At 40.0% G+C, this 13,827-nt stretch overlaps 2 protein-coding genes across 2 annotated transcripts in view; one reads left to right on the top strand and one right to left on the bottom strand.

Annotated features, from left to right (window-relative positions):
- Positions 1 to 5,539, top strand: part of APPL2 (adaptor protein, phosphotyrosine interacting with PH domain and leucine zipper 2) — a 32,986-nt gene extending 27,447 nt beyond the window's left edge. Inside the window, exons 15-21 of the mRNA XM_008636380.2 lie at positions 290 to 442; positions 566 to 615; positions 1,400 to 1,574; positions 2,210 to 2,246; positions 2,356 to 2,496; positions 3,168 to 3,215; positions 4,010 to 5,539. Of these exons, the coding sequence (XP_008634602.1) occupies positions 290 to 442; positions 566 to 615; positions 1,400 to 1,574; positions 2,210 to 2,246; positions 2,356 to 2,496; positions 3,168 to 3,215; positions 4,010 to 4,138 (733 nt within the window). The 3' untranslated portion in view covers positions 4,139 to 5,539. The remainder of the gene's footprint in view (positions 1 to 289; positions 443 to 565; positions 616 to 1,399; positions 1,575 to 2,209; positions 2,247 to 2,355; positions 2,497 to 3,167; positions 3,216 to 4,009) is intronic.
- Positions 5,540 to 5,579: 40 nt separating this feature from the next.
- KIAA1033 (KIAA1033 ortholog) overlaps positions 5,580 to 13,827 on the bottom strand; it is a 36,384-nt gene continuing 28,136 nt past the window's right edge. The window contains exons 27-33 of the mRNA XM_017737726.1: positions 13,415 to 13,481; positions 12,616 to 12,702; positions 11,956 to 12,103; positions 11,698 to 11,794; positions 11,022 to 11,218; positions 9,923 to 10,022; positions 5,580 to 8,723 (exon numbers count right to left, since the gene is read on the bottom strand). Coding sequence (XP_017593215.1) covers positions 8,656 to 8,723; positions 9,923 to 10,022; positions 11,022 to 11,218; positions 11,698 to 11,794; positions 11,956 to 12,103; positions 12,616 to 12,702; positions 13,415 to 13,481 — 764 coding nt within the window. The 3' untranslated portion in view covers positions 5,580 to 8,655. The remainder of the gene's footprint in view (positions 8,724 to 9,922; positions 10,023 to 11,021; positions 11,219 to 11,697; positions 11,795 to 11,955; positions 12,104 to 12,615; positions 12,703 to 13,414; positions 13,482 to 13,827) is intronic.

Raw genomic sequence — 13,827 nt, 5'->3', positions numbered from 1 at the left:
TGGACAGGGCAGGGAGACAAATGGCTACCTATTGCTGAAAGTCAGCCCACACTCAGAGGTGATCTGCATTCAGGTCTAATATACCAATGTTTACTTTTATCCTAAATAATATTAGGTTAAAAAAGTATTTTATTAGAGTCCTCAGTAACAGGTAAATAGGAAAATACCCTACATGTCTGCATAGGTTCAGTCCTGCTTTGGATTTTTGAATAATCTTGTCTCCCTTCCAGAGCAAAGGTAGGGTGTCACTGATTGATAGAAACATACTTTTTTTCCATTTTCATTTTAGCCAGACTGTAAAGAATATGGAAAATGACAAAATAATTCCCAGTGAACCAGCTGGCATTCAAGACTCCACACAACTCATTGCTCCTGGAACACCGATTCAATTTGATATCGTGCTGCCTGCCATGGAATTTCTGGACCAGAACAGAGGTGGCAGGTATGGCCAGAGACAGTGATCCATCACTGTAACAGTGTGAATTCAGGCGAGATGAAGTATTGCAGCACCAGTTTGTGGTAATGACCAGAATCTGTAATTAAAGTTTTAATTCTTCTGTCACAGGCGTGCAAACCCATTTGGGGAATCTGAAGACAGCAGCAAAGATGAGGAAGGTCAGTGCTTCTTTCATCCAGATAAAATTAGTCATGATTTTAGCTAGCCAGTGTTTCTTAAGAAAAGCACCTGCCACTATAGAGCAGAAGTAACAGATCCATAGTAAAGTGACCTTCTGTACCAGCACATATAGGGGGCTTGGCTGTTCTCCTCTTCCCCTGTGCGTGGAACCCACAGCCCTGTGAGAAAACTGCTCAGAACCAAAGCAGTACCTACTGCTCTGAACATTCACCCTGCTTTCCCTTGCTCACCCCCAGCCATAGAAGGAGCCTGTCAAGTGATGGCTGTGCTGCATAATGGCTGCTTAGTTGTCAGTAAGTCTTATGGTGACAGTCAAGGAAGGGTTTGGTGAAAACCTCACTGGGTCCAGCTGCATGGAAGGGCAGAAGGACATAAAAGAAAGGGAAGAATGTACAAGGCTTAATTGAAGCCAAGGCTTGTGCACAGTCCTAAATCATCACAGTTTATGTGCACACGATAGCAAAACAGGCAAGGGAATTTTACTTAGCTAATCAAATTAAGCATAAAGGACCAGTTACACTTTTAAAGCTTCCAGGCAACTGCAAGAACTTCCTTCCCCACCTCCACACTGCTGCCTGTTCACGCAGTTTGAAACTGGGTCAGGGCACTGTGTGACTCATGGCAGAAAGCCACCACTCATGACAGTCACCAACCACAGGCTTACTGTTGAATTTCCAGTGAATAAAATAATTCCATTGATACTTTGAGCTACTGGAAAACTGGAGTAGCAGAGTGAAGGAAGTCATGGCTTTTCTCTTGCAGACTCCCTCCTGCAGCAGATGTTCGTGGTTCGGTTTTTAGGGTCCATGGCTGTTCAGTCCGATGAGACGTGCGAGGTGATCTATGAAGCCATGAGACAAGTGTTGGCTGCTCGGGCCATTCACAACATCTTCCGCATGACTGAATCCCACCTCATGGTCACCAGCAAGAACCTGAGGTACTGTAAAAGCCTTAGCTTGTCAGTATTCTGTTCTCTTCATACAATTTGTGATTAATTATGTATCATTGGTTTTGTTTTTCTAAGACATACACCCTTTGAGGAAGCAAGATCCTAAGAGTCACTTCACCTAGAAAGAAATGCATTTCTTACTGTGTGATATCTAGAAATGATCCTCCAGACAAAGTTGTAAGAGTGTCCTATCAAAATCTAAGGGATGCAGTGGGACTGTAAGACCCTGCAAAGATACAAAAAAAAAAGATACAAAACAATGGACTGGAAGATTCTCTTTCCTAACACTGTCCTTCCACAGTAGTGTCACTGTAGAGTATGTTGATATCAGACATTCCCTTTAGCTGGGGTATGTTTATGTCCCTCTGCATTTTGTGTCAACCCAGGCACTCAGGATCCTTTCCAGGTGACTCAGAAAGGTGCTCTGACCTGTACCTGTCAGGCAGCTGAGAGTCAAGGCCTAGATTCGAACCTTGCCAAGCACAGCTAAAGCATCTGATTCTGTGCATGTTTCCTCATCTATAAAACTGCTAGAGTTACTGCCTTTCTATTTAAAAGCCCCTTGAAATTACCAGAAGTCACTCTAAAATAATTTTCTTTATTTCCCCACCATGTAATTGCAGGTTAATAGATCCTCAAACCCAAGTTACACGAGCAAGTGTAAGTAACTTTTTCTATCACAGCAGTGACTCCTCAGTCACACGAACCTGAGCTAACTAGCTAACTTGAGCTGGTTAAAACAAATAAATTATTTATTTTACTTTTCCAGTTTGAACTCACCACTGTGACACAGTTTGCTGCCCATCAGGAGAACAGGAGACTGATTGGCTTTGTGATCCACCTCAGTGAGACTCTGGGAGAAGAATCCATGAGTGCATATGTTTTTGAGAGCAATACAGAAGGGGAAAAGGTTTGCATAACATTTAATAAAATTCATTTAGAAAACAGGTCTGTGGCTTCTTGGCTTACACATCTGGGAAACAGGGCTATACAAACAAGAGCAGCTCAATTTCTGGCCAAGAAAACCTGTGTTAACATGGAAGCCTTTACTGGCTTACGTCTAAAAAGGACCAAATGAACAGATAATGCAGCAGCATGTACAAGGAGGAAAGGATGGGATTGCTAATTCCAGCATTAAGAGAGATGGGAAAGTGCTGTCCAGCACCAGCACTAACAAAAGCAATGTCAGCTATGTTGAGATGTGCAGCTGTGAAGCTTTCACAGACAAGGCAGCCGTATGTGCTAACACCACTGGCTGTTCGCTGCATGCTGTAACAGAAATAGGGAGTGGGGTGGAGAACTTCTGTCCCTACAAACAGTAACACTCCCCCAAGTGTGGGAATAAAGTCTGCTGAATAAAACTAACCAGGCTGAGCACAAAGATTTACCAGCCTCTGTGAGCTTTGAAGCTGAACCCCAGATAGTTTTATCTGTAGTTAGCATAGCAAATTGGTATTCCACCTCTGCTTTTAGGCCTGGTTTTAAGACTAAGTCTGCACTGACACTTCTGTGGTTTACTCTTAATTAAGGAACAAAAAAACTAAACCAAAACTGAACTTTACGTGTATTTTTTCTTTGTAGATTTGCTATGCCATTAGCTTGGGAAAAGAAATTATTGAGGCACAGAAGGTAAGTTTGTTTCATTCCCCACATCTGTATGATACATCATAATCTGCTTTTCAGCTGCACTGTCCAGATACCTCTGGTGTGCATAAGAAAAGAGAACTGCTACTCCTCCTAAGGGCAAAGTTTTTCAGACATTATTTAACACAGCAAAAATAAACTCAGTTTTTCACAGTAGCATAATTTGAGATAAAATGTGCCACCCCAAACCAAATTCAGAATTATACAAATCCAGTTGTTCATGTCTGAAAGAAAGCTGTGAGCAAAGTTTTCAAAAAAACCAAACCAGCTCTTTGTAATGAAGCATAAATCACACAGACTGCTGTTTCACTGTTAGAAACTTAGATTCTTTCCTTCCCTGGGGATGAAAATCACAGTGTTATTCCACTTAAAATGAATGACAGAGTTCCCCTGTCCCTTGTTAGATACATTTTATCTATATAGATGTGACATTATTATTTGCTGTATAGTTTTGCTGCTAAGACTTAAGAACAAGTTGGGGAATGAGCTTTAGTCACAACCACTAAGCATGGGTATAATAAATAAATTATTTAGACTTTTGTTACTTTTCTCCTTGCTTTTCGGAAAATAAAGGCTCAAAATTAATTATTTTTTTTTCTTATATACCCAATGGGTCTTTAGTTAACCAAAAAGTATTGTTTATGTTTCAAATCTTTATTCTAAAGGTTGTTTTAAAAAAACCAAAAAAACCCCAAAGTTGCAAAACCTTAGCAAGAAGTACTGGGAAGTCTGTGTTCCTCAATGGCTGCTGCAGCTTGCTGACCTCTCTTTTTCTTCAGGATCCAGAAGCATTAGCTCAGCTAATGAAGTCTGTGCCATTCACAAATGATGGGAAGTTTATGCTCCTGAATGATGTGTCAGAAGAGGATGGAACCATGCATGAAGGAGGGGAGGAGTCAGAAGCATAAGCAGCTCCTGTCACTTCCTGCAGCCTGTGCGGGAGCTGCAAAAGCAGGGAGTCGTTTTGCAAGAATCTCTTCAGTCGCCTGCGCACACCTGAGGCCAGCTGCCCTTTCCTGCTGGAGAGCACTGGCGACTTTGCAGGGCGTCCCTCTGGCTTTACAGTGGCAGCACAGCAGGACTGGGCCCTCGAGGCATTTTGCATTTGTGAATGTGTAGGGTGGAGCTGTGTCTGGGGAGCTGACAATCCCGAGCGATGTTTCGGCAGGAGCCCCACGCTGCTGGTGGGCAGGAGAGCGCAGCTGTCGGCCACCGAGGGTTAACAGCATTCCTTACATTTACAGGGCCGGCAGCCTCTCATTCCACTGAAATTCCTGTGAGCTGCCTGCTCCTCTGACAAGTATCAGGCCTCAAATTTCCTACCATAGTCAATTTTTATAGTTTGCATGATTATGTGCATCTGAATGAAGGTTAAAAATGCACTATCTACTTTATTTCAGATGAAGTTATTTTTAGTCTAGTTTAAGTGTAACAAGATTTACCTTTTGTGTTAGCCTATTTACAAAATTTGTTAAACACTAAATTTTTCCTATTAATATAATCTATTTTTATATTGCATATAGAATAAGCTTACAAAACAAATCTAAGTGCCTACTCTTACCTTCCAGGGGACCGCACTCTCACATTCTTTAATTAAATAATGGACATAATGTATCTCCTTGATTTATTATTCTAAATACCACTGACATGCAAACCTCAGAAGGAGGCAACGAATGTGGCATGTTAGTTGTGTGCAGTTTTTCTATGGCTAGGTTTCTTGCCAGAGATGGTAATAGTAGGACAAATAAGTACTTTTGTAGTAAGAATTCTTTGTATTTTTAACATTGTGGTGACATGCAACAGCTGAGTCTACCAGCAACCTTTGGTTTTAAGAAACTGAGCAATAAAATGTTAGATTACAAGTCTACAATGTATTGACAAGTTTCATAGTACCTTCCTAAGATTAGACACTAGAGAGATTTGGCTAATAAGTTTATATTTTTTTCCCCTCCTGAAAACATGAGCAACATTACTCTGCAAGAACAAAATAGACAAAATAAATACCTGTTACTAGGGGGGAGGGGTGTATGCTGTAGCATAGTTTACATTAATCAAGATAAGATATCTAGAAAAAATGGCTGAAATTCCTCAAACTTAAATTAACTCTTCTCAGTCACTAGGAAACTAGATTTTCCATAAGCAGAATCTGTACAAGAGTATCTGAAGGATCCTGGATTGGAAGTGTTTGATGTGGAATAAATTTAATTTAACTGGTTACCGAATGTTTAAAAGTACCATGGAAGAAACTGTTAGTAACTGACACAAAACCTTCTTCATAAATAAAAGCTGAAGCTGTCTTATTAAAAAAATTAACACCCGCTGAACTGGTGTTACTGAAAACACTAAGAATGAGGTTCTCAAAATTGCATTTATTAACACAGTTTTATGTACATAATGTTCTCTACTCACAAACCAAAGAGACTGGAGTAACAAAATACCCTTTTGTACAATGAGTTAGGAAACATTAAGTAGTACATTTGGTCCTTTGTACCTGAGAAGCTGAAAACAGCTGTTGATGGACGTCTGATGCAACTCAAATTTCCTTCTGGTTCCAGACCTGCAGAATGTGCCCTTCAGCACCGTGGTGTTGCTGGGGCCACGCAGACCCTTGGTGTCAGGGCTGACAGGGTGTCCATGCTCTGCTTCCACTGCCCTGCGAGGGGCAGGGCACTGCAGCCCCGGGCTTGTGGCATACCGGGCACTGTGACAGGAGTGTGCACGACCCCTGGCAGAGCAGCTGCTGCCACTTCCAGCAGCCTTGGCACAAGGCTGGACACCTGAGGGCAGTGGTGGCAGCTGCCTGCTGGGGGTGAGAGCCTGGCCTTGAGCCTGTTCTGACCCTGTCCTGAAGGAAAAAACCGCTCGACATGTTTTATGTCCCTGCAGCAAATTCATCACCCTCCCTTCTGGCACCCCTGGGAATTCTGAGTGAGCACGTTTGGTTTAGTTTAGGGGATTTTTTGTTTTAGCTCCATTGTGTCATCTCCAGACAACCAGTTAGGGTTCATTTGGTTCCTGTAATTGCAACAGGAGGCCAAAAGCAATAGAAAGAATAGTAGCACCACAGCATGAATTTTGCACCCCTTCCATATCCTTGTGGGGAGACAAAAGGATTTAATGCAACTCAGTGTCACATGTGACATCCAAACCTAGGACCCACCTTGGATTTCAGATGAGAAAAATCTTTCTGCATGTCTATGCTGCTACATGACAAAGAGAAAGAAGGAAATACAAACTACAGTCCTGTATTAGCAAGAATAGCTCTATTATCACTGTACATATTTGTGTTTGTATATATTTTTGCCGCATAGAGTATACATTCAGTCCTCCCAGATTAAACAGGCGTCTATAAAAATAGTCTATGTCTTTCCTCTAGAATTTCCATCACCAGAACCACGTGAATTTGTTAACCACTGTACATGAAGACAGTGCTTAGTTCACGTTATGTTCAGCTGCAAAGTCTTACAAGATAGTGTTTTTCCAAAAGAAAAAAAAATGGAGGAGGGAAAATACAAGTGCAGATTAGAGTGTGGGCTGTGTCTTGACTGCACACAGCGCCCTAGCAAGGCCATCCTGGGGGAAAGGAACACCATCTATGTGTGATTCTGCCGTTGCTGTGGAAGAAGGAAATGCAGCGCTTGGCCATTCCACTCCATGAACTTACATGACTTCAGCTGAGATGGGAATGTGGAAGGATGTGCACAGCAACTGCAGCAGGATGGGAAGCAGCAGCAAGAATGCTGATCTCGGCAGTGCTACTGAGCGTTCAGTGCGGGCACAGTTTGGTCAAAAAAAGTGTACACAAACTAAAAAAAAACCCTGTATCAAAGTAAAAAAGCAAAAATATAAATCAAGTAATGCAGCATCCTTTAGGGCAGTTATAATGAATTAAAAATAAAAACTTTAATGAGCCCAGCTGATTTTAACAGTCCATGAAGCTTGTGTGTCGTGTTCTCAGAACCAACAAATGGAACGTTTGTATCAGTCTGGTCTTTCCAGTTGCGACAAAACATTCATCCTTGCTGTCTGAATGTTGAAGTGACTGGCAGGAAAGGACGAATCAGAAGTACATCAGGAATCGTTTTAACCAGTCACCCAAGAGTGGATGGAACAATTTGAACCATTAAAACAAGTATTAAAGCAAGTTTGGTCTAAAAAAACAGGAGTGCCAAAAAAACCCCCAAGGGTAGTTCTCTCAGCTGCACTGACTGGAGTAGTTTATTCTGGTTGGTAAGACCTAGAAGGGTGTTATGTTCTGGGAGATTAAAACACACCTGTGTATTTTAATAAAAATGGTGTTTTCTTTTAAGCTAATTCTAGCTACTTAAGTCAGGAATCCAAGTAACACTTGCACAATCTAGAACCTCTACTTGCAGGCATGGACAGATGTTATATAGAGTTCTCACAGTGTTCAGCAGCTTCTGAGCCTGCAGTGCAATTACTGTTAATAATCAGGCATGTAAGACTGTATGAACAACACATGGTACAGTAGACCTACAAAGGCTAGGAAATACAGAATTGAGGCTGAAACTTGCAATTAGGCACAATATATTCATGAACTGTAAGATCACTTAATAGTTACAGACACCCATCACAGTGTCTGGTCATAAAAGGAAGAGCTGATTGTGGTTCTGTCTTGGCTCTGGATTTCCTTACTTCTGTGGATGCAAATCAGACCTTCGGTATGAAATGAGAAGTAATTTGTTATGTTAACTTTCCTTGTTTTCCCATTCTTTGATAAGGGGGCAAAAACAGGGGAAAATAAATGCCTGACAGGATCCTAAGTCCCCACAGTACAAATACTATCTATAGTAAGAACAAGGTGGTTTGGAATGAAACAGTAATAAGCATTTCCATTTTGTGTAATGGATTTAACATACATTCACAACATACACTGTTACACCCACAGTGTAACCTGTGACTGCATTAAATGCAACAGGACTGCACAATGACACGTCTGAATAATTTTTTGAACAACAGATACATCCAATATCTGGATTCAATTTTTTTTCTCTGGTTGAAGAGATGCCAGTTCAAATCTTGGACCAACAGCCTATGGAGTTTGGGGTTTTTAAATGCTATGATAGAGATGCGAGAATGCATCTAGAAATAATTAAAGATTTTTTTTATCTGCACATCTGTACTTTAAAATAACTACCTCCAAGGTCAACATTTCCTTAAATTATTTTCAATCTAAAGAAAGTGCTGTAAATAATACAAACTCCTGAAAAATAGGAGTTTCTACAGGAAATATAGACAAACACAGACCTAGCCTCACTGGATGCTAGTATACTATTGTACATTTCCTCTTGGATTTAATAGAGCAAGTAAATCAAATCTAGAGCTTTTACCCCTACGAAGTGTTACTGATGAAGACAAGGACATGAGTTATTTGAGTAAGTAATCATCACCCATACCAGCCATGTCATTTCACAACAGGCTCTGCAGGCGTAGAGTTAGAAAGATCTCCGTTGCTTGCTTTACCAGATTCTTCTACAAAAAAAAAAATAAAGACATGGATCATGTTTAACACTCTATTTGAAACAGAACCCCTCAAATCTTAGCATATATATATGATGCTGATGTCATAGCAACATCTGATGCAGAATTTCATGGTTACCATATGCAACCAGACCTTGCAGCACAAGAAGTCCTGACCCTATGAAGAAATTCATATTTGGGGTGAAAGGTTCTTCAATCAGCAGTACTTGTCTAAAAATTACATATACAATGCTCACACATTTCTCAGAGTCCAAATATCATGGTAGAAGACATAGATACTACCATGTTCAGAACTTTCCAGCCTGGTATGCACCTCCAGCTTTACTCACTGCACAACACATGCCTGGGGAACTGAACAGGTGTCATAACAAAGCATATTTAATCTAAAATATAATTAACTGATGTTCTTCAGAATGGTCTCCTACAGACTCCAGAACAGCACATCTATTCTTACCACAATGCTTGGAGTTGTTTGGATTTGTGTTTGGTGGGTTTTTTCTTGCGCTGAGTATTTATTTGAGCAACTTCACTGAATATGATCAAATGTAAATTCATGCCAAAAGATTTTTTTTTCTTTACAAACTGTTTTTCTCATGTGGAAAAAACCTGAATCTTTTTCTCCTGTGACTGTAATCTCACAGGTCACCTGTGCCATTGTCAGAACCACAGTGGAGAATTATTCACCAATTCGATTTTTAATATACTGCTCCCTAAGTTTCTACTTGTGTCTGAACTGCATTTCTAGATCTTGATCCTTAGAAGTACTCTCATTTCTTTGGAAAGGATTTTCCCAAGAGAATCTTTCAGAATTCATGAGGGAGAATAGACAAGCAGGAATAGAAATGCAAAAGACCCACATTACCTAGTCAAGAGACCACACCACGAATTAAGATCTTACTCTTTGAATACAGAATTCAATAGGAGACCAAGTACATCATAAACATCTGAATATATATAGTAACTGCATCATCTGCCTATGAAAGTTGAAAACCAGCTGGTACAATGGGTGAAAACCACTTTATTTAACACCAGCTAAGGTTGTCATTGTCAACACTGGTAATTGACGAGGTAAGTGTGATGCTGATCGACCCATGAGCAAGAAAGCAGCTATGAATAAAACAAAAAGGACCTTCCCTATTAGGGCACACAATCTCCTTAGCCAAAATGTTCTACATACAGCATTCACTCACCTTCTTTTTCTTTCTTTTCCTGGCTTTCTTCTGCTGCAGTTTTATCTGCTCTGAAAAAAATTCTTGCACTACTTAGTGAGAAATAAAGGAGTTCAAATTCCTAAGGGAAAAGAGAAAGAAGAGGAGCATCAGAGTATCACAAGAATGAATTTGCAGACTGATATAAATGGGATTTTTCAGGAGCATCTTAGGCACCTAGATTTCAGTATCTAAATCACTTAAATGCTCTTGAAAATCCTTCTCCATTCATACCTTATTCACATGCATTTTACAAAGCAAATGTCAGCCTTTACATTAAAGGGCAACTTTAAGCAAAGCAGCATCACTGCAATCCATCACTGATCTGCTGAGGCTGAAAATGAGATTTGTAGCAGCAGTGAGAACTTAGAGCAACTTGCCCATGGAAAACCATGCAAGCCAATAATTTAAATGGCTACAGGCTTGATCAGTGTCTGAACAAGGTTCAGTGATGTGGTTTTTTAAACACAGAGGACCAAACACAGTGCACACTCCTGGATACCATGAGGGCATACAGGGCCTTATCTATTTCAACAAGACATTACAGAATGTAATCATGGGCTGTAAAACTAACCAATGACAGATTTGTTCCATAGGCTTCTCCAATCACGAGTGAGAAAGCAGCACACCACAGACAAAACCTGAGCTTCTGTGCTTCAAAATTCAAATACACCTTTCCTCTATTTGACAGCTAATGCATCATTCCATTCAGCAGCTCAGAATTAACACTCAGGCAACTCTGAGGGTTCACAGCGTTATGTGAAATCTTTGTCGTTAGAAGTTTAACCATTCTCTCCTGTTAAAGCATTTCTGGTTTAGTTGCATTACATTTCAAACTCCATGGGACAAAGAATTCCAATCAACCAGGTCTTCAAATAGCACAAAAACTGATGGCATTCCCTTCACATCATACACCTCAAGTATTTATGCTCTTTTTGCATTTTTGCTGTAGACAATGCCCTGGATTTTGCTCTCAATGAGCTCCATCAGAACACAGTTACATGATTTGTGATGGGTAAGCGCTGAACCCAAAACAGAACAGAAATTGTTACCAGAACAGGTAACCAGGCCCGTGCTGTACCTGTAAACAAACTTCCAGCCGCTTGTGGGTAAGGTTCATAGTCTGTAGTAGTTTTTCATCTTGATTAGAGGACTGCACGTTCTGTTGCTTAGCTACTGCTCTTATTTCCTTCACATACTTCTCTCTAACAGACTGGAACCAGTGCAGAGAATCAAACTCCTGGTACTGATCCAAAAGCTTCAGAATGTAAGCCACACCTAGTCATTGACAAACCATGTACTAAAGTCAACATGCAATTTGCAAAACATTTTGTGAATGTCTTTAATGGATGAGCCTAAGCTGATAATTTCATGCAAATAAAATTTAAACTGTTATTAACTTAGAATTATCTATCAGGAAAAATCACAATAAAGAACAAGCTTAAATTTTTTAAAAACCTCACAACTTCTCCAAATACTTGCATTCCTTCTCATCTGGATGAGAACCACAAGTTTTGAAAGAAACTAGGAAGCACCAATATATGTTAAAACTGTCTGCTCCCATACACAGCTATTCCATGTTTAGGAAATTCTGAACACGACCATAACCCTCAAATCCATTTTGCTGAAGCAAAGACAAACCCAATTAAATTATGGAATTTTTAATTATGGGAACAGACAAATTATAAACAGAACTTTTCTTGCAAATACCCATTATGTTGGCTTACCCAAAGGCTAGTGAGGGTGCTGAAACTTACCCATGGCAAACCCATCATCAGTGAAAGCTGCTCCACTTTTGTTCTTCTTATTCAATTTCTCCTTGCAACTGATCGAATGCTCTACAAAATTGAGGGTCTGAAAGAATGAAAGGCTGTCTTGGAATCACAAAGAGACTCACAAATTTCCCAAGGCATAGCCACACATGCTACTACAGTCTAACAACAAAATATTTAAACACAACCCTGATCTGACAAGCCCTTTTTTTAAGTGAGCCCTGGTGCAACGCACACACTCACCAGGGGGGGAACAATGATGTAGAAGTTCCGCAAGTGCATGTTCTTCGGGCTGCGGAACTCGGGAGCAAAGACATCCACCAGCATTTTGAAGTACTCTGTTCCCTCTGCAAAGTTCCGGGTGAGGTCACTGAGCACAGAGTCCAGCTGCCTGCAAGGGATGAGCAATGGGTTACTCAGTTCTGCTAAAAGTCCCTTTGCTTATCCACCTCGGAGGATAACAACCTTCTCTTCACCCTTTGCCTACATCCACAATCCAGGATTTGGAAGGGTACCCTACCTCTACAGCCCATTTGAAACATGTGTCTTTATTTAATTTTCTCAGAAAAGGTCTATGAATAGAATACTTGCATCTTTTTTATCTAAGACCCTGAACATTTTAGAAGTAGAGCTCAGGCACACGGTGAGGAAAGCTTGTTAGCTTTTAAGCAAGGATTTCTTCAAGAAACCAGGTTCTAAGTGTCTATTACTATCAATGCTACTTCACATTTTCTAAACAACTGCTTCTATTTGCTTTGCTTAAAGCAAATATTTTTGCATAAAAGCAGCTGAACTTTTAATATACACACACACAAATAACCAATAGCTGCATTTATAAATATAAAATGACAATTCTCTCATCCCACCCCTGCCCCAGACCTCAAAAGCATGATGTTAGTGTACCTTGCTGCTTTTTGTGTTTCTTCTGAGAGTCCTTCTTCTTTCACCAGCTCTTCAAAGTTAACAATATCTTCCAGATCAGGAACAAACCTGAAAACTCACTGTTTGTTAGGATTATGCTCAACTGTCTGTGTTCACTGAAGTATCTACCCCAATTTATAATTCACTTAATTTCATCTTCGGGGCTTGAACTACTTACTTCAAATTATGTCGTATCTGTCACACCATTCTCATCCAGGCATTATTAACCTCACTTCTAAACACACATCGTTATTTGTACTTCTGTTTTTACTGGACTACCATCTCCTCTCTCCAGCACTTGATACTCTTGGTAACTCTAAGTTTACTATTACTTGCAAGAAAACAACTATTTCTTATTATGTAAAAGTTACTATGTTTTCATGACTGTTCATAAACACAGACAAAACCTATGCAGAAAAAAGTATGAAAGGAATGTGTTTTCCAAGTTCCTCAAGGTTTGTATTACTTTTCTTTAATGCACCCTTGAAATTATTTAACATCACAAATTGCTGGATTAAGGACTAATGCCATACATGTGCATTCTATTAACTCTTTTGCCATGTTTTCCCATAGAATTTGTGGTTTTTTAGTGATTTATGTGCATGATTGTACAGCGCTGAATCCCAGCACTGTCTTCAATAATTCCACTTAAATGAAGGCATATAAAGGGAACTTTTCAAAATGTATGGGGGATAGGTAAGGGCATAGGGAATATCAGCAAGAATAGAGAGCAAGGGGAAGAGAAGGAGCAAAGAGGAAAATGAAATATTTGTGGAAATACCTAATTGCACTACTACAGCAGTGAAGTCCACCAGATCTTATCATTCGTACATAGCCCATAGCATTGCCTTTAAAAACAAGAAAAAACAAGGAAGCAGTTTATAATTACTTAAATACACACACACTCTCACAGCCTATAGGAGCTATGAAAACGTAAATTAAAGTTGCCACGTAGTTCTGGCAAAGAACTTGGCTCTGAAAGCCAAGTTATAAAAGTTAAATTGAGCCCTGCTATCAAAAGTCTATGCAGAGAAATAAAACAAAAATACATCATCAAGCAAGGGTTTGTTCACTTTTGTACAAACTCTTTTCACTGGGCACATTAAACACTTGCAAGTTCAGATCAGTCCTGCACATCTACAGCATCACTGGCTGAAAATAGCATTGTCACATCATGCATTACACAAGGATACT

Source organism: Corvus brachyrhynchos, unplaced genomic scaffold, assembly GCF_000691975.1.
Source record: "Corvus brachyrhynchos isolate BGI_N302 unplaced genomic scaffold, ASM69197v1 scaffold56, whole genome shotgun sequence".
Taxonomy (NCBI): Eukaryota; Metazoa; Chordata; class Aves; order Passeriformes; family Corvidae; genus Corvus; species Corvus brachyrhynchos.
Note: the sequence above shows the minus strand (reverse complement) of the source record. Positions and strands in the feature narration are given on the sequence as shown.